Genomic DNA, 18,479 nt, shown 5'->3' on the forward strand with positions numbered 1-18,479 from the left:
CCTTCAGAGATTATACAAGAAATCCTAAGCCCTAATGAACAAGAAAATGAAGCAATGCAAACAAGACCAGAAAGCACAGTGCCATTTTCTTCCTACCTTTGTAGGTATCCCTGACAAAGGTAAATGCAAATAAATTTGGTGGTTGCGAACTGAATCACAAGTCAATTAAAGGATAACCACGGCGAGGCACTCGACCCCAAGCTGGCTGCATGCCACATACAGAGATAAATGTAACTAAATGAAGTTTTTAAGGGACATTGAAAATTTCAGGAAGCACAACTGCAGTTGATTTCTGTTCAAGGGTAAAGTAAACCCTAATTACGTTCAGACCTGCAAACAGGCTGGTGATAAAGCAGGAAGAGTTTCCTTAATGCCACTTCCAGTAGCAAAGTAATTTCATTCTCTCTAACCTACAGCCTGATAGACGGGAAATTTTAGGGCAATGGGAAAAACGTGGCCCAGAAGGAAACGGACTGCAAAGACCCCAGGAGTTAAGGACACATGGGATGCACAGAGCAGAAACAGACAAAATAAATCTCAGGTCTAACAATTTACATCTCAATATTAACTCTGGAAGGAGAAAGGGTTAAGAGCAAAAGAAGGCAAGCTGCTGCTAACAGGTGAATCATCACAAAAACAATGCTGAAACACAAAAACCCCTATTCTGCCTGCAGTCTAAGCCAATTTTCCTACATTGAAGACTGCCACCATTTCACAGGTGAGAACAGCTTGCTGCTCTCAGGCTCGTTTTCACCTGCATGGCTGACAGATACAGACTCCTCCCTGGAAAAGCCAGCTTTTTGAAGACAAATTATTGTTAAGAAGCAGGGTGGGAGGGGAATATAAGAGGCAAGCTGCAAAGCATGGCTCTTAAGAGGACACAAGGAATCCTTGAGGCCTCCAATGTGTGACCATCGCTGCTCTTTGCCCAACAGATTATTTGGATGCGCAGTTCTGCCACTGAAGGACTGCTTTGTACCTCCGCTGGATTTCATCTTCCTCCACTTACTTAACATGCAACAGGAGACTAACTGTGAAATGCAGTTACTCTTTGTTGAAAAGGCAATGTTCCCCCATCTCCTAAATCAACTTACTCCTCTCTGGAGCAGCCTGGGGCTAACAAAGCCTCCAAAGCCCATGGCGATGCTCCAACTTTCTCAAAGCCTGCCCTGCATGCCCTTGAGCATGCATGTAAGTATTCAAAGCACTGAGACTGCTGGGCAGTGATTAATCCCTAAACATCGCTCCCAAAAACCGGAAAACCAACACAATTTTCTGAGTGATGATGAATTTCTAGGTCGGTCAAAGCAGCAGAAGGAACCTCATAGCCTGTGGAATATCCCAAGGAACTCATTACCAAAACATCCTGTAATAGATTTGCAACCAGAAGTAAAAATCTAGGAAAACATGGGCATTACAGACCATCTGTACGAGTCCTGCAGTTAACAAAAGCGCAGACTGATTTTTATATTTCCACAACACCCACCGAGGTCTGAGGGAACGACAACCTTACGAGGCAACATAAGGCGATGCTGAAACCATAGCAGGCAGGAAAAGGGAAAGTGGATACGCAAAATATTCGTTTACTTACAGTAAATAAAGAGTTTAATCCCCAGACAACATCCTGCAAAAAGAGAAGCAAGGTCAGTTAGGCATGCATTTCAGGTGTTTTGAACGAGCTGAAAAACTATTTTTTAAATATTAATCCATTAAATTCCTGGAAATTAAATCTAGATTAAGGCCTTTTGCTAATATAAATGAAAATACTGTAAAAGCTTCCACATCTCATGGATGCCTGATATTTACAAGTCACCAAAAAAACAACACTCAAATAAAAGTTCAGCTCTTCCTGTGCACACAGGAACCTTATTCCCGTGGCTTCTCTGCACAAGGAGAGGAGGAATACTTTGTACATCACCGCCTGAGAACTGCAGTGCTTAGTTCAAACCATGGGTATGAAACTTATTTTAGCAATCAAGTCTAATAATTAAAAAAATAAAGTTATATCAGACAAATATTTGAAACTGTGTCAAGATAGAGAAAACAGAGTGATGCAGTATGAGCAGTGACACCATCCTCACGTGAGCCTATGTCTCAAATTATTTTCTTGCCTTTAAGCATCTATTTTAAACATATTTCAATAGAGAGGATTTGCAGTTGCTAAAACCAGGAAGCTTCAGGGGAAACTGTCTCCAAATGTTCCCTCATTTGGTGTCAGCAAATGCTGCTTGTTTTGGGGCGTGCATCTCCAAAACACGTCTGTTAGCACTGACCTAGGAGTCAACACCCTCAATTACAAAGTTTTAAGACAACGCACAAAAAGTAATTATTACAGGCTCAAAAGGATCACCCACCACCAACTCCAAGACTTTTTAGAGAAAAAAATATTTTCTTTAGCAGCAACATAACTGAACTTCCCTGCTGCAAAACCCCAGTGAAGCCTGGGCACTGGAGCTCAGACCTACCAGGCAAACGTGCAAGCTCAGTGCTGCACGCCCTGGGACAAAGACCGCCCGTTAATTGTTTCATGGCTAATATGCACCCTTCACAATATAGCCGCAAAGGAAAAAGTGCCTAGCCACAGCCAAAAAGACCCAATAAATGAGTGTATTTCTGCTTGTTTCCTGTTCTGGGCACATTAGCTGAAAGTGGAGGACCACAGAAATCCACATCCCCTAAAAAAGCTATCCAATTATGTCCTAATGCAAAAGACACCATGTCAGCGTTATCTGAACAACAGCCTCTTACAGCCCCATTTTCCTTTGATCTTGCAGAAACCAGGTGCTCAGTGCAGCTACTTTTACTGCCGCCAAGCTGCCCGGGATTGCTGACACTGCCACCGAGGATTTCTAGTTTGTGTCTTCTCCTAATGGAGCCTCTGAATCCAGCAGCTGGGGCGAGGACAGTGACTCTTTCAAATATATTCCTCACCCTCCCTGACAGCATGAACACAAACTGCAAAAAAAAAAAGGGCACACCTGAGATATCTAAAAATTAGCTCCCCGTATATTTGAAGCCTGGACAGCCACAAAGGTCTGAGCTTCCCCTCCTCTGTCCTGCCGTGGCAGCACCACAGCACGGTGATGTTGCTTTCCTCCTCTCGAAGAAGCCAGATTAATTTTTTAAGGGATGTCTTCTGTCCACAGCATGTAGCAGCAGGCTGTGGCTGGGGAATGCCATGCAGAATTAGGATCCTGAGTGTTAGGAAACATCCAAAAGAGGTACAAGGAGCTCACCCTAGTGCACCGGGGTCTGCCTGTTTCCAAATCCTGCCTGAATGCCCAGATGGCACTGCCACGGTTGCAAAGCCTTTATGGCTGTTAGCTACCAGCACGGCTAAAAGCCAAAAAAGCAACTCATTCACATGGTTTCTAAGATCCTGATCAGCTCATCTCCTCCTCCTACCTTTCAGGTGTCCTTTCCAAGTGTTACAGCCTCAGGTTTCCCCAAGCCTCCCCAAGAGGAGGCTCACACCCCCCAACAGCACCGCTTCTGCTCCAAAACAAGCAGTCCCGAGCTGCACCGTATGCAAGTAGATGGTGCAGCTCAAGACAGAAATGTAATTTTTATCAGTTTTGTCTCCCACATCATTTAGTAAACACCACATTTTTACGTCTCCCTGAATTGCTCCCAAATTCTCTGATGTCAAACCCTGTTTTTAAGGCTTCAGGATTTTTGATTATTTAATTCAAGCTGGCTTTGCAGAGAATCATATTAAAAAATAGCAAAACCCTCTCTAAGGCTGTAAGCTTTCGAAGTGCTGTATGTTCTCACAGCCATTCTAGAGACCAAAAAGCATAAAAGGAGGATTATTATTCTTACTGAACAAGTCGTGTGTGAGATTCTTAAAATATGTTTCCACCTATTCAAGGTTTAGGATTTGCTGGATTCATTTGATGCCATTGCAGGGTTCTGTAATAAATAATGCTAAATTATTACTAGAGGACAACACTTGTCAGGAGCTTGAGGCTAGCCCAGATTTCAATCTAGGGTACTGAGAAAGCGAGGTGGGGTGGAACAGCTGAGCAGCAGTGAAACAAGCATTTGGGATTTGCAAAACGTGACAGTGTTGTACTGCAAAAATCATCACTTGGCTTTATGGACTTCGGCAGAGCTGCGAGCTGCATGCAGATGAGCCCCAATGCCTCATGTTTTATGTTTTCCTGCCCAACTGAATGGATTTGCAAGGCAAAGAACAGATTGAACAGTTCAAATAAGCTCAACTTCAGTTCTCCTTTAATGTAAAGTATCAGCCCTGGCTACAAACATCCACTGAACTTCTGGCTGAAAAGCTCTGAAAGCAGAAAGTTTTTATGCACGAGAATTTTAATGACTATCTCATACACACGTGGGGCTGGGGTTGCCTTCAGATCTTAAGTATCTGTGCCTTTATGCTGCTCTGCTTCAGTAACACTTTTCTCACTCCCAAAACTTCAGAAAAAAAACACCTTTAAAAGAGAATCAAGCACGGGAATCTGCACGTTCACAGTGCAAACTGGAGAGGCTGTGTCCTTCACCATGATTTTTTTCTATTTGCTTCCATGTGCTTAGCATCACAGGTATGAGTGGTGGCATTTTTTTTTTTAATTCCCTTCTGGGAATTAAATTCATTGGGAGCTGCAAATATCACACCTGAACCAAGGAGCCCAGCAGGTTGAATCCCCAGTGTGAGTGAAAAAAAGGGTATAAGTGAAAAAAAGGGTGTAATGGAGGAAAAGCATCCTTTTCACGGCGCTGTAACTGTGTCGATGGTGAAGTCAAGCAACACAAGCAGCTCCGAGATCAACAGGCTGTTGGAAATAACCCTCTGCAACCGCCCCTTTCACTCGTGGGCAAGTCGGTGTTGCATCCGAGGGAGAAGTCAGAGGAAATCCCTGCCCGCAGGTTTATTTCTGGCACGCCAAATGAGTGGGAAAAAAAAATCCACCGCTGCAGCGACGCTTAAAGTTCAAGAGCAAAGAGGCAGCACGCTAAGTACAGCCTTTGAAGCAGCCTCTCCTGAGGCTGGGGGCTCTCCAAGCCCTGCGCTCGCAGGAGGCCCTAATTCAGTGAGTCAGAGCGCACCGCACGTGGCCGATCTCACAACCACTTCACAGAAGCGATGCCATTGAAACCATGTCAGAGACGAGCCTTCAGCTCCGGCTTTCGGATGTCTGGAGGAAAACAGCCACACAGCAGTTCTTTTGAAGGGCGAGCAAACATGGAAATTGTAAATTAAGGCTTTCCTTGAGCAGGCAAAGTATGTGTAGTACATTAATTTAAGCGGGGAACAGGCCAGACAAAAGCAGCTAATGAACTTCCACTCAAAGAAACTTCTTTAGAGATTCAAGGAGGATTTCTGATCTATTAGACTAATTAAATTAAAGCCCTTTGCTAAGCCATTTTTTATGTACAAACAGTTTAACCCATTCCGATCGATGAAAGCAGCAGCAGCAGTCACTTCAACAAGCTGATGTCTGATGGGAGACTTCAAAAAGTGAAGTAGCAGCTCCTGTAAAACGCATGCCAGGCTTCGTAGCTCAGCATGTGGAAAGGGAAAATCCCACCTGCAAACTCAGCATGCAGAAAGCCAGGGGGCAGCTCGCTCCTCTCTGCCTGTGAACCAGCCCAGGATGATTTCCAGCTCCATTCACTTTCTGTCAGCTCTTCTTCCTCTCTCCATCTCAGCCTGCAGTGCCAAGCATCCTTCATCCCACCCACACCCACCTTCCCTAGGGGCTGGAGGACTTCTTTCTGCCTCTTCAACATGCCTCCATGAACATCTTGCATTTCTCCCCACGGATTAACCACCTATTTGCAACCACTAACCTGCAACTGACTGCCCAAAACTTATCAGTGGGGTTTAGAAAATACCAAGTTTTCATTCCAGAGGTGGCAGAACTTCTTGGTTCACCAAAAAAAAACACACTTCCTTCCTAAGCAGTCCTCTCCCAATCACAAAGTCTGCGTTTAACATTGCTTCCCCTGTCCTGCTCCTCTAATCCTGCAGGTAACGTTGCTAAAATGTCTTGCAAAATGCCCGTGCCGGGTGAAACATCGCTTCCACCTGCAGTAAGGGGATGTAGGGAGTGTCAGCTTTCCTCTATCCCAGCAACAACCTGGCTTCTTCTCATGTGCTTGCAGCCCCAGCCACACCAGCAGCTCACTTGGAGGGCTCTGGGGAACTTAAATGGCATGAGCTGCCCCAGTTAGCAAACACAAAAAAAAAACACAAACAGGAGAAAGGCTGCTTCTGTACTCAAACATACTGGAGGGAAGCAAATAGGAACAATTATCGTCTGTTCCTCTCCCAGGCTAAGGCAGCTGTGCATTGCCAAGCAGGCAGGAGTGCTCAGCTCAAATCCCCTACTTTTGTTCCTGACTCCTTGACTTTTGTCCCCAAGGTTACTCGGGAGCCAGCAGATAATCCGGGGGAAGTTGTTCCCAGGGGAACTCTTAATGAACTACTCCACGCTGATTATGTATGCCGAAGCGATCGCCCTCTGGAGACCAGACTACTCAACTGATTGAAGTTCAACACAAATTGGGCATTTTAGAAATCAACGGTTTGGGGAAAACAAGCAGAGTTTAATTAGGCTTACAATGCACTGCACTGTCCTACTGAATCACTCTAAAAAAGCGCGAGTTATAACAGCGGTAGTGTTTAAAGCAAATATTTAAATACATTTTAAATGCCAGAGCCCTTTAAGAGCAAAAAAAAAAAAAAAAGGATTTGCAGAAGTTTTCTCTGTGAAGCAGAGGTTATCACAGGAGATTGATTTGTGTAAGTATTTTCACCGGTTTGGGCACGTACGGAGAGAAAATCAAACCTGACAAAATTGGTAAAACAGGTTTATAAAATCAAGCTCCAACACAACGTGCTCCTGCAGAAAAACTTCCCAAAGCTTATTTTGAGAAAAATACAATCGTGTCAGATCTACCCAGAAGACCATATTCAGAGGTTTATAACTTCTCCTTAATGAACACTAGAGGTCTGATGGCATTTGTCTGCTGCTTATTCAATTTCTAGAGGTGGAGGAGAAAAGGAAATAGTGAAAGCAACAACAATGGACATTTTAAGCATTTTAGAGAGCAAAGATATTGAAAAAACAGCAATCTTTTGCACCGCGCTTTCCTTTTGATGACTTTCTTCACAGAAGGAGACACGAACCATGGAAAGGTAACTGGTGACAAAGCTGTGCCTTTTGCAGTAGCTGCAACCAGCTAATTTACTCATGACCACCCCAGATGTTCAGAAATCCCTGTGTAACAGCCCGCAACACTCTCCAAACTATACCAGAAAGAAGGCTCTGAACCACCTGGAGCTCCTCCATCACCAAGGCACTTATATTTGGAAGAAGAATGGTGCACCTCCTGCCCTGGTTCCCAACCCACCCACCCTTTCCCGGTTCAAAGCCTCTCTCCTGGACCTGCCTCTGCTGCCTGCTTGCTAAATTTACTGTTTCTTCTTTATTTATCCGCTTGCTTTATTGCTGGGCTGCTGTAACCTGCCACGGGTCCCTCTTCCTCCTCAGCAGCCCGTGGGCAGGTGGCTTCAGCAGCGACACGTCGGGCAGCACGACTGGGGGCTCCGTCCCTGTTGCAGAGACGAGAGGAGAGCAGAGGTTTGAAGGAGTTTGCTTTGGTTTCGACACGCAGCAGTTTGCAGCTTGAAGGCAGGCAGCCCGCAGCCAGACCAGGAGCTGCCCGTGGGAAGGAGATGAAGAAATGCAGTGATGTTGAGATGCCTGCAGATGCACTGCATTCAAAACGAGACCTGGAAAAGCCTTAATTTCAGCGGAAATCCCCTTCTTCAACCAGCCAGGCAGACACCCAGACACCCCTGCTCATCTCCAGGGCTTGGGGAGAGATGACACTGCAAGATATTTGGCTATTTCACTGCTCTTTTCAGCCCACGTGAAGGGAAAACACTACAAATACTCCCAGTGCTTTGAGGGAAGCTGTCAGCAGGACCTGTGGGGACAGGGACCATACGTGGCAGACCAGCACCCTTTCCCTCAGGGACACTCAGCAACCAGCAGGCTTGCTTTCCTTTCCTTTAAAGATACCTTCAAAGGGGATACATTTTCCAGAAGCTCAGGTTTGTAACCTTGATAATCACATCCAAGAAGATCCCAGAAGCTGGCTGTAAGATTCATTAAATCGGGAATCTCCTTGCAAAGCTGTGCCTTACGTTCTGATCCTCCTGCGCGGTAAGAGCTGGCATCTGTGCTCTTGGGTACAACCGTCGAGCCTTCAGTTTTCTTCCTTTGGCACACTTCTCTTCCTTGCTTTGCCAGTATGGGGGATGAACATATTCCATCTGGGAAGGCAGCTTTCACAAGCAGGTGCTTTGATGCTTCTGCATACAGCGGGAAGGCCCTTTGCAAGGTGGGATTTGGAGAAATCAATAGCACAACACGAATCAGGAGTGATTCTGCCAGGGTGACAGCAAACAGCGTTACCGCAATGCTGGCTGAGAAAGAAGGAGCAGCAGCAGCAAGAATTGAATTAGAAGAGCACAGAACATACAGGCTTACTCTTTTCCTCTTCATCTTGAAGGCAGTGACAGTCATTGTCAGTTTAAAAGACTCCTCTACGCTAATTGCATACAATTTTGACAGCAGACCACCTATTTTCATTAAGACAATGAATGAAGGCTTTGTGCTTACACCAAAGCTTTTAAAACTGTGCTTAAACATTGGGAAGTGGAAAAATTAAGCCAGGACCTTCTGATTTATTTCTCCACGACACTGCAGTTTGACATTTGCATGATTTCAAATAAGGTAACTTCACTGCCTGAAGACAACGGCAGAACAAATACAAATAGGACATTTTCCCAGCTAATAATAATTGCTAATTAAATAAGCAAACCTCTTAAGGACAAACTTCAAATAATGGTAGTTAATTTTAAATGAGCCATAATTAATAAAAAAGGTATTAAAGGAATTATCTAATAACACAAACAGATATTTCTTAGCCTGGTAACTGAAGCTATGGGAAATTAATTGCTGAAAAGAAGTATTGTTTTCCTACAGGATGGTACCAAAAGCTGTCTGCACAGCAACAGCTCAAGAAAACCTTGATGATTCCCTCTCCTGTTCTTATCTCTATTGACAGCAGTGCCACAAACACAACAAAACCAGCTCTTTAAAATACCTTAACGAAGAACTGAAATGCATATGCATCCTACCAGCAAACATTAAAACCCTACAGAAAAAGACCAAATACTCCCTTGAATGTTCATCGTTAATTCTAAAACACTGTTTTTAACATCACCATGCGCAGCCCTCTGGAGTCAGAGTTGCACATAAGTGCTTTGATTATTTTTATGGTTCATAAATCAGTCACTGACCAATTTCCAGTTGTAGCTCGTTGGAGGTAATTGCAGAAGAAACAGCTTGACTTTTAGAACCAATTAGGCAATCACAATACATGGATCCACTTTTTTTTTTTTTTTTTTAATCAATCGCCCGAGATAATTTCACAGCAAAGTCAAAACAAACATTCGAGAGAAGGCTGATGAGCGCCGGGGGGCTGCCTTAAACAGGCAGATGATAGTTATGGTGAACACGGCACGAGGAGATGTTTGTTGGGGAATAACAGGAGCTAATGAAGTACTTTCGAGTCCAAATTTGGAACTACAGAGGGTACAAGAAGCAGGCTGTCAAAGCAAAGGTAATATTGCTATTTCACAGCAGGTATCTATTTAAAAGCTGGTAGCTTTAGTAAAGTAAATATCTGAGAACTGAATGAATTAAAACCATTAATTAAAAATTAATTAATTAAAAGCCATCAATTAAAGCTATTCACTTTCCACCTGGGTAAGTCCAGCTTAGACCATTAGACCTAGAAAAGGAGAAAGCAAACTACCCAGCTAGTCCCAACAGCGGCATAAAGTGGCTTCTGCAGCCCCCCGCTTTCTGAACACTATTTTAGAGAGATGCATGCAAGTAAAACAATGCAGGACCTCATGGTTCAGAGACAAAAAGGTGAGCAAGCTCTTCCTGGCTCTAAAGAAGCAAAAGATTACCCAGGAGGATCAGTCAGGAAGTAGTGCATTGGTTTTTACACAGTCCCTGCTCTATGGAGCAAGCTGCTACCAGAAGTTATCTGAGAATTTAGGGCTCAGGAGTGTTTCCATGGATACAGACAATATTTGCAATTGCATCACTGGTGCTAAAATACAGATTGTTTTAAAAATATTAACCCACCCGTGATTATCTTCAGGGTTAAAAAAACAACTTTCCTTGCAACTTGCTTGGAACGCATCTAATCCAGGCACATTCCTTAGCTCCTTTCCTTAGCACACAGGCTGCACCTCCCTGCAGTCCGTGGCAACATGTTCGGCAATGGGAAGTGGAAGAAAGCACCATGCTTGATACCAAAAGTGTAAAAAAAACAAAGTCACAGTAGTTTATTTCAAAGGATTTTTCATTCAAGAGCTCTGCTGCCACCGCAAGGATGTGGAAGATGGGACAATCTGAAAGTTTTAAAGCTTGGGTCCTCTGAAAGTTTAAGCATGTAACATACGAATGGATGTGGTAGCAGAAAACCTACAACCAAGCTGGTTTGGTTTCTGCCTGTGGCTTTTGAGGTTTTTGTTATCCATTTAAATGGCTTTATTAATGCACTCAGAATGGCTGCATCAGTAATGTTTGACAGTATTTGTTGTAGAAACCCAATACATCCCGCCCATTCTCCAAGAAAGTATTTCAGCAGTATTTCAGAGCACTGTACTTGACAAAGTCGGGCACTATTCCTCCACAAAACCAGGCTGCCTTCGTATTCTCAGTGACTGGAGTACAAAACACTGACTTTCACATCTGCCACTGGCCAGGACTGGGTATTTTCCATAGTGCTACTGCGCAAATTCACATGGTATTCAGCCTGGGGAAATGAGCTATGTCCTCCCAGCCACGGTGCCCGAGTGTTGGAAAGGATTCAGGAAGGCTGGATTAGTGGGTGCGGAGATAAAAGCCAGCCGTGTCGGATCAAATGGCTCCAGTTTGCCACCAGTCACCCTCGCACACTGCTCCACGCAATTCTCTGGTGTGCAGTGATCACGTACCTACCAGAGAATGATTCATGTGGATGGCAAATCCCGTGTTTTTGTGGCTATGCTGCAGATAAACCAGCACAATTCTGTGTTTTCCAGCTCAGAATTGCATGTAGCCTGCAATCCAAGCACTTGGACACCAAATTCAACAGCACCACCCTGGGAATAGAGCTTGCAGCTTCCCGACATCCCCAGTGGCTATTTCTGCATGTTTTTTGAAGCTATTTTCCTGTTAGAGCAACGATGCAATCACCACGTTTCTGCAGAGGCACAACTCTGAAGTCAGGACCGACGGGCAGTAATTCTGCTTTGTGATGTGTCAAAAATCACAGGGAGAGATCACACAACTGGTGAGAGAACACTTACTGAAACTGCATATTTAAAATGGACTCTCCGATAAACTTTACAGATTTTAAGCTCTAAAATGTGACCTTGCATTTGTGGTGCTTCAATGTCCAATGGGAGTAAGAAAATCCAGATGGGATGCTAGATTTATTTCACTTTACCTTATGGAAGGTAAAAACGCCCTAAATTACTTCATAAATAATTTACTTAAATAATAAGTAACTTGACTCTCCTGGTAGCTGAGATTCCAGGATGTTTCCTCTTTGAAATCAATCACATGCAATTAGTAAACTGATGCAAGAATAGAACGGAAAAGAAAATGAATACGCATCTTCCGTCCTTGCTGAGGATAGGAAGTCAAATGCAGTGTCAATAATTACTGGCACCCATGGGCTTAACACACAGCAGTACTTTAATCTCCCAGGGGAAATACCATAAACAAAGTTAGAACAGAAAAATCTATGTGCATTCCTGTCGAGTTGTAATATTGGCATTGTAATTTTCTAATTGTCTGAAGCTTAAACATTTGTAGTCCAAAAGCTTCCTCTGGGAATGAAATACAGGAACAGAACCAGTTAATTTAATTACCCAGTGTCTTGATTTAAGCTAATAAAAAATCATATTTACTGATGAAAAATAAGCAAAGAGAAAAAAAACACAGAAGAACACAGACTGATTGTACTTCACTTTTACAGGAAATAAGATCACTCATGAAGAGATTTTTAGAGACAAGTAGGTTGCATAGCTCCAAAAAGGAGATTAAGTATTCAATAAAATTCTTTTTCAATTTGCCTTTTAAAAAGAAAAACACCTGACGTGTACCCTTTATTGACCTAGCTAGTGCTCCTTGAGAAGCAATTCTGTCGGGTTTCCTGTTAAGATCTACAGAAATTAGTGCTCAATGCTCTGCAAAGACTTCTGACAGCACGGTCACACAGCAAATGGACAACAAAGCAGCTTCTATCTCCAGACAGGAGCAGTCCCTGCACTGAAGCAGATGTCCTCAGTGACCACCCCAAGAGCATTTCATATCGGAGCTATGGCTCAGGACTTGTTAGCGTCACCCAGCTGTTGGGGGAGCAACCTCTGAAGCCATTCTGTGATCTTGGTGGCAGTTAGTTCCCTCCTGGAGTTATCAGAACAACCAACACTACCTCAATTACACAGTATTTAAGTGCAGACACGTTGCTCACTCCTTCAAACACCTGGGATGAAACAAAATTCAAGGCAGTACAGCTTAATTGTATGCGCCATGTAGTGTTTCTCCCAAATGCGTTGTGCCCTTTACACCTCCCCAATCTTCTCTATGCAAAAAAAAAAGTTTGTGAGACAGCCTATTGATCTGTCAGAATTGTAAATGCAATGGAAATTGCGAGGGCTATGGATTACTGTTAGTCCTGCTGACATTTTGTATTTGTTGCCTGGGTTTAAAAACTATGAAGAAATCAGATCACCTTTACTGAGTGTTTTTTTGGGGTCAACTATAGTCCTAACATTCTTTTAAACTTTTTATCAGTCAAATCAGCTACACTAAAGCTAGCAGAAGTTTCTAAACTCAGCACTGTACTTGTTTCAGTATTGTCACCAGCAGAAGTTGAAAAACTACAAAACCACACAGCTGCTTCTAGAGCAAACTGCATTACCTGTCTCTCTGCAAGTCCATAAAAGTATCTGAAAAGGTACATCTAGTTTGAGGTACGTATCTAAAAGGAAACGGTACCTTTAACGTTCTAGTTGGAGCCCAGCCAGTGCCATCAATTGAATGTTCTCTCAATAAACTGAAAAAAAAAAAAAGACAAACGTATTACACAGTGTAACTTCTAGTTAAACTTTGTCAGAAGACTTCTTAGAAAGCATTAACACCGTTGGAAGAAATTGCATTGTTAGAGTTACAGACCTCTTACATCTGATACCGGTGTCCTAGAACTACGTTCTGCACAGAGCTCATTACAGGTTTCCTGATCTGAGCTCGGCTTTGTTAAAAAAAAAAAAATCAAATTATTTTGTTTAAGTGTACCAAGTGTGACAGCAGTCCTCACGACACAGCCTGACGCTGAGCCTTTCTGTTCCCCTGAGCACAAAGACACACGTGTGTGCCCCAGTCCAGAACACGTTCATCTTTGGTGCCAGACCAAAGCACGCCAACAGAGCAAATCTGCTGGGAGGCACCATGTCCTGCCACATTCGATCCCCTGAAGAGGATTTTTTTGGAGGGATAACTAATTAGCAGCAATGAGGATTAGTACCCTCTTCTGTCAAAGGACTTTAGCTGCTCAAAATCAGGTAGAGGAAAATTAAATAGCTCTGGTTTGTCTCTTCAGGAAGGTTTTGTGACAGTCGTAACATTGACAGATGTGTGCCAGGGAATTCTGAAGAATCTCAGAGGCAGCTTCTCATCTTCCAGAAGGTGAGCTGCATGGTGTGCAGAGCCTTTTAAGGCTTTACAGGCAAACTCAATACCGCACGTACCCCCAGCTTGAAATCATGAAGCACTTTGTTAATTAGTCTGTGAGAAACAGATTGCTACAGAAGGAAAGAGCTCCTTATGAACTGTAATACACACCCTTATCATTTATATCAATGTAAATAAAGCATGGACTTTCCTACGTGCAGGCACACCGTATAGGAATGTTACACAACCTGCCTGTCATGTTAAATATTAAGTCCACCGAAATTGTTGACCCATTTACAAGATGAAAGCGTTGAGGTGCATTCAGTTGGCTGGGCATTCCTGGACCTTTTGTTGGTAAATCCAGCAGCAGTTCGGAGAAGTACTGCAGCCTAGCACACAATTTAGAAGTTTCAAAAGTCTTGGAAAATTGACAAAAGAACTCTTGCTCACGTTTGTGAGAGCAAAGGCAATCATCTGAATAAGGAAGAGGATCTGGAAAACTTCAAGCATCATCTCACAATTCTGTCTTCCTCTGTTAAGAAGCAATCAAACTGAAAACATACAGTATCGAGGCACAAAAATTCATCAGCAACAGTAGCTTCTACTACTGAAGTACCAGGGTTAAAGAGAAATAGTCTTAAATTACTCTTTTTGTGCAACATTACTCCTGGTTCCCTGTACAGATGCTAGGACCAGGATGAATGCACTAGTCAAGACTATCCCATCTTAACTGCGCTGCTAATCTCATTTCTGTGCCTTTGAAAAGATTAAACATGCCATTAACACAAGCACGGCCCCAAACTAATTTAAATAACATTAAAAAGAGCATATTGTGGCTGTGTCTTTTGTCTGTATTACAGAAGTCTTAGCAAAAATGATACTGAACAGGCAACAGCCAGGATTCTCGGATTTTGAGGAGATAATGGGCTTTTTGAGCTTCCTTTCTGGCTGCTGCTCTGAATTCTGCTCCCCTCTTCCTGCTCATACATAGCTCCCTGCGAACTTAAGAACGAGGAGTAAGTGAACACATACAATAAAAAAGCCTGAGAGTATCCACCGAGAGAGCTCAAGGTGCCTGAGCACATCAGCCAAGCCTCGTTAACATCCTTCAAGCTCCCCAAGCTCCTCTCTGTGCGAATCTCCAGCTGGGGATGCTCAGCAGCCAGGCCTGGAGAGGAGACACTCATACCCCTCGCAGAGCTCTAGCAGGAAAGCAGTGACGACAGATAATTGTACCTTTGCCTCCTGTTTCTGATCTGCTGATGTAATTCGGTTTTAGAGCAGCATCCTCTTTCTTCCTACAGATTGGGAGCAATCATTATGCCCCGAAGCAAATCCTTTTTCTGTGCAGGGTGCCTAGAAATTGCATCTCACGTTCTCCATGAAGTTGACCTAGATACAACTGCCAGGCAGCTTGGAGATCTGAACGGCGATCTGCTCTCAGCACTTCACACGAACCAACAGCAGAAGGAAGACCAAAGCCAGCAGAAAGGAGCCAAGTACAGCCTGAATTAGGGGATGAGCAAGCCTCTGCGGGTAGCTCCTGTTCAAAGGGGATGAGTCCTGCTGCCACGGAGGAGCTGCTTAGCACCGAGTTCTCACATCACACAACCTGCAGAGCTTTCCTCCTCCACCTGCTGCTTCAAGATGCTGCCCTCAACAAGCTCCCAGCCAGGCTACAGGAGCCACCTGTTCTAGCAGGGTTCTGGGACACCCGATGGGCTGGAAAACCCACCAGGTTTTTCACTTGAAGTCACTACTGTAAAACTGCCAGGACTTGGCTGCATCATACCAGGCTTATTTGCTTCTTTGTGATGCTGTAGAACATGTGTGTGCCTCCAGAGAGGGAAGGATAAGCAAATTCTGCAGTTCCAGCAGCACTTCAGCCCCCTAGAGCTGGTTACTAAAGGCATTCACTGCTGCAGAAGAGACAGGAGGGGAAGTGCCAGGGTCTGAGCAGTTTACCAGGCAGGTAACCTACCTGGGAACTGGGGTGATCGGTGAAAGAGCATTCCCAGCTGTAGTCAGATCGGACAGAAGCCAAGCACACCCTCGGTGATGGGAAGTGGGAACTGCTCCTCAGCTCTGATACCGCTAAGGAGACCTCACCAGAGCAGGATTTCAAGTCCCTGTATCTGAGTTGCCGTGGGAATATGGTGAGCTCACTATTTCTGAATGTACGGTAACCAAAACAGCCACCGGAATGCTCTGCCCTCTGTTCTGCATTCATTTCCACAAATACCTTCTCCTGCTGTGACTTCACTTGTGTGTGGAGAAAAAATTAGGAAGTTTCTTTTTAAATACATAGCAGCCTAAAAAAACTACGCAGAAACAACTACTGAGCTGGGAACTACACGGCTCTAGCAAGCTGAAAACTTTCTGAAACACCAGTTGACACAATTATAGCTTAACTAAAAAGAAAAAACTAAGATACTGTAATGGGGGGTCAGTCCCAGAGGATGACTGCTTTACATGAACATCTCAGACAAATGTTTATCAACACAAAGCATTAGTTCCAACAGAAGTGTTGCTTTTCATATTGTTTTGCCTGGAGAAAATGAAGTGGTGGGTGCCCTGGCAGTGCCCAAGGCCAGGCTGGATGGGCTTTGAGGTTCTTCCAGCCTTCTGTGAGCCGTTGGTTCCTTTAGCCAGCACAAAGCATCAGGCGAGGTAAGCTTGAATTAAGGTATGATAATACAGTTATATGATAATATACCCGTGATAATACAACTCGTCAGTTCCAAACACTTCTGCGTTCATCACCCTTTAACACCGTGCCATGAACTCAGGGCACCAGTGGCAGGAGGACACATCCACCAACACGGAGCAGCTCACTGCCTTTTCCTTCTGGGTATCTCGATGTTTCCTATCCACATGTGGAGTGGAAACAACATCCTTAATTACGGTCCAGACCAAATTTGAGTAGCTGCAATTCATACAGCAGAGGAATAATGTTTTTTTGTGCCCAAAACTTGGTGCAAATTTAATCATTTGCTGTCTTTTAAATGGGGACCGTTACCTATGAAACCAAGACATACCATGGTGTAAGGTGTGTTTAGCAGAAAACAGATGGAAAAATACTGGTACTAAATTTTTTTGCTGCTTAAAAAAAATACCTGAAGCTATTTTTATGTAAATACCCTGGTAGAAGTTGATTGCAGGTACTATATATAGACTGCATTCTCTGTTATAACAGGCATAAAGTAGTCGGGGTTATTTTAGCTTTTCCATCTAAATGGTAAGACATTTCAAAGGTTTAATATGCTTAAGTATCTGACAATCAAATAAAGCTGACATTTCAGTGCAGATGCCAAAGAAATGACTTCACTTCATTAAGCAGAATTATGATGTTCCAACACCACATTTATCTGTCATAATTAAAACCATTTTTAAGACTCGAAACATTGAAATATCCTCAAGAGTGCAGGGAGGCTTTGTTTAACCTCGGAAGACGCAGCACTGCAGGCAGAGCTTCAACTTTCAGCTATCTTTTGGTATCTAGCATTTCTTGCTCACTGGTTCCACACAGCTCCTCTGTTCACACCTTTACTCAGTCTTTTAGGCTAACACCATCCAGGCTCTGACCCTGTCCAACACCAGGTACATGCTGAGCTGTCCGAGGCGAGACTACCCTGAGAAAGCTTCATTTGTAGCCAGGACCTCGTTCACAGCACTAAAATGATTTTTAAAGCTAGAGGGGAAAAAAAAAACATATCTTTTAAGCACTGATTTGCTACACATGGTGCTAACTGGTTTGGATTTTCAGAGCAGCCTTCAGTCTTTCTTCCATTGCTTATGCTTCATTTCATTTATGTCCCATTAACTTGAGAAATGACGGCCATGCTTCTCATGTCTGTTTATGTTTACTTTCTGGCCAATTTCACCATCCAGCACTCAAGATGGAACAGTGAATTTACGAAGTTTCAGAAAAACTGACTTTGAGGAGGAAACATTTACTATCAGGCAAAAAGGCAGAACACCATAAACTTGTCCCTTTTGTAAAAGTGAGCTTTCGTGCTTCCTGTTTTGACTTACACCTACCAAAATCCCTTTTGCTATAACAAGTGTGTCTTTTAGCAGATATTAAATGTGAAAATAACAGCAAATACAGACTAGTTACTGTCAAAGTTAAATTATTTGTTTTCCTTTTATGAAATAGAGCTTCCAAGCACTTAACACCTTTGGAAATCAAATAACTAAAGCCTTCGGTCCTCTCAGATCCTGGGGACTATTCATCTATGAAGGGATGAAAAGTAAAATAAATAAATAAATAGATAAAATTCTCTAGATTCAATTTTATACTTTTACCCTAAATAGAACAAAATGTTAAGACTGAACCTAAAGAGCCAGATTCTACCCAGTCTCTAAAGCACAGCAAGAACACTTTCAGTACATTTGTGTGGTCCTAAGGGTCACACACCAGTCTAATTTCCAAAATCTGTTGAAGAAATAATACTGACATGAAAATTACATGCGATATTTTGTGACACAAAGGCATAAAAAAACGCTGTTGCTACCTTAAGCAGATTTCTCCCATCTCTGTAATGTTCGGATGCCAGATTCTTGTCAAGCATTTTACTTTTGGAGGCTGTCAAGATAGAAAACAAATTGCAATGTTATTCTTTAAAATAAAGCCAAATCACTGCTACAAGTCACAGCACTGCAAAGGGAAATGTATTTGATATTCACAGCCTAGGTTCGCAT

At 43.3% G+C, this 18,479-nt stretch overlaps 1 protein-coding gene across 3 annotated transcripts in view; it reads right to left on the reverse strand.

Moving 5' to 3' along the window:
- Positions 1–18,479, reverse strand: part of UBE2F (ubiquitin conjugating enzyme E2 F (putative)) — a 60,319-nt gene that overhangs the window by 20,631 nt on the left and 21,209 nt on the right. For 2 of the 3 annotated variants that reach the window (XM_068686328.1, XM_068686329.1), the window contains 3 exons: positions 18,293–18,363; positions 13,104–13,161; positions 1,592–1,624 (listed from right to left, as the gene is read on the reverse strand). In XM_068686328.1, the coding sequence (XP_068542429.1) occupies positions 1,592–1,624; positions 13,104–13,161; positions 18,293–18,363 (162 nt within the window). Of the gene's footprint in view, positions 1–1,591; positions 1,625–11,796; positions 12,589–13,103; positions 13,162–18,292; positions 18,364–18,479 lie in introns of those variants that run through there. The other variant, XM_068686330.1, reaches the window with a different exon arrangement.

The sequence above is a fragment of the Anas acuta genome, chromosome 6, assembly GCF_963932015.1.
Source record: "Anas acuta chromosome 6, bAnaAcu1.1, whole genome shotgun sequence".
In the NCBI taxonomy this organism is placed as follows: Eukaryota; Metazoa; Chordata; class Aves; order Anseriformes; family Anatidae; genus Anas; species Anas acuta.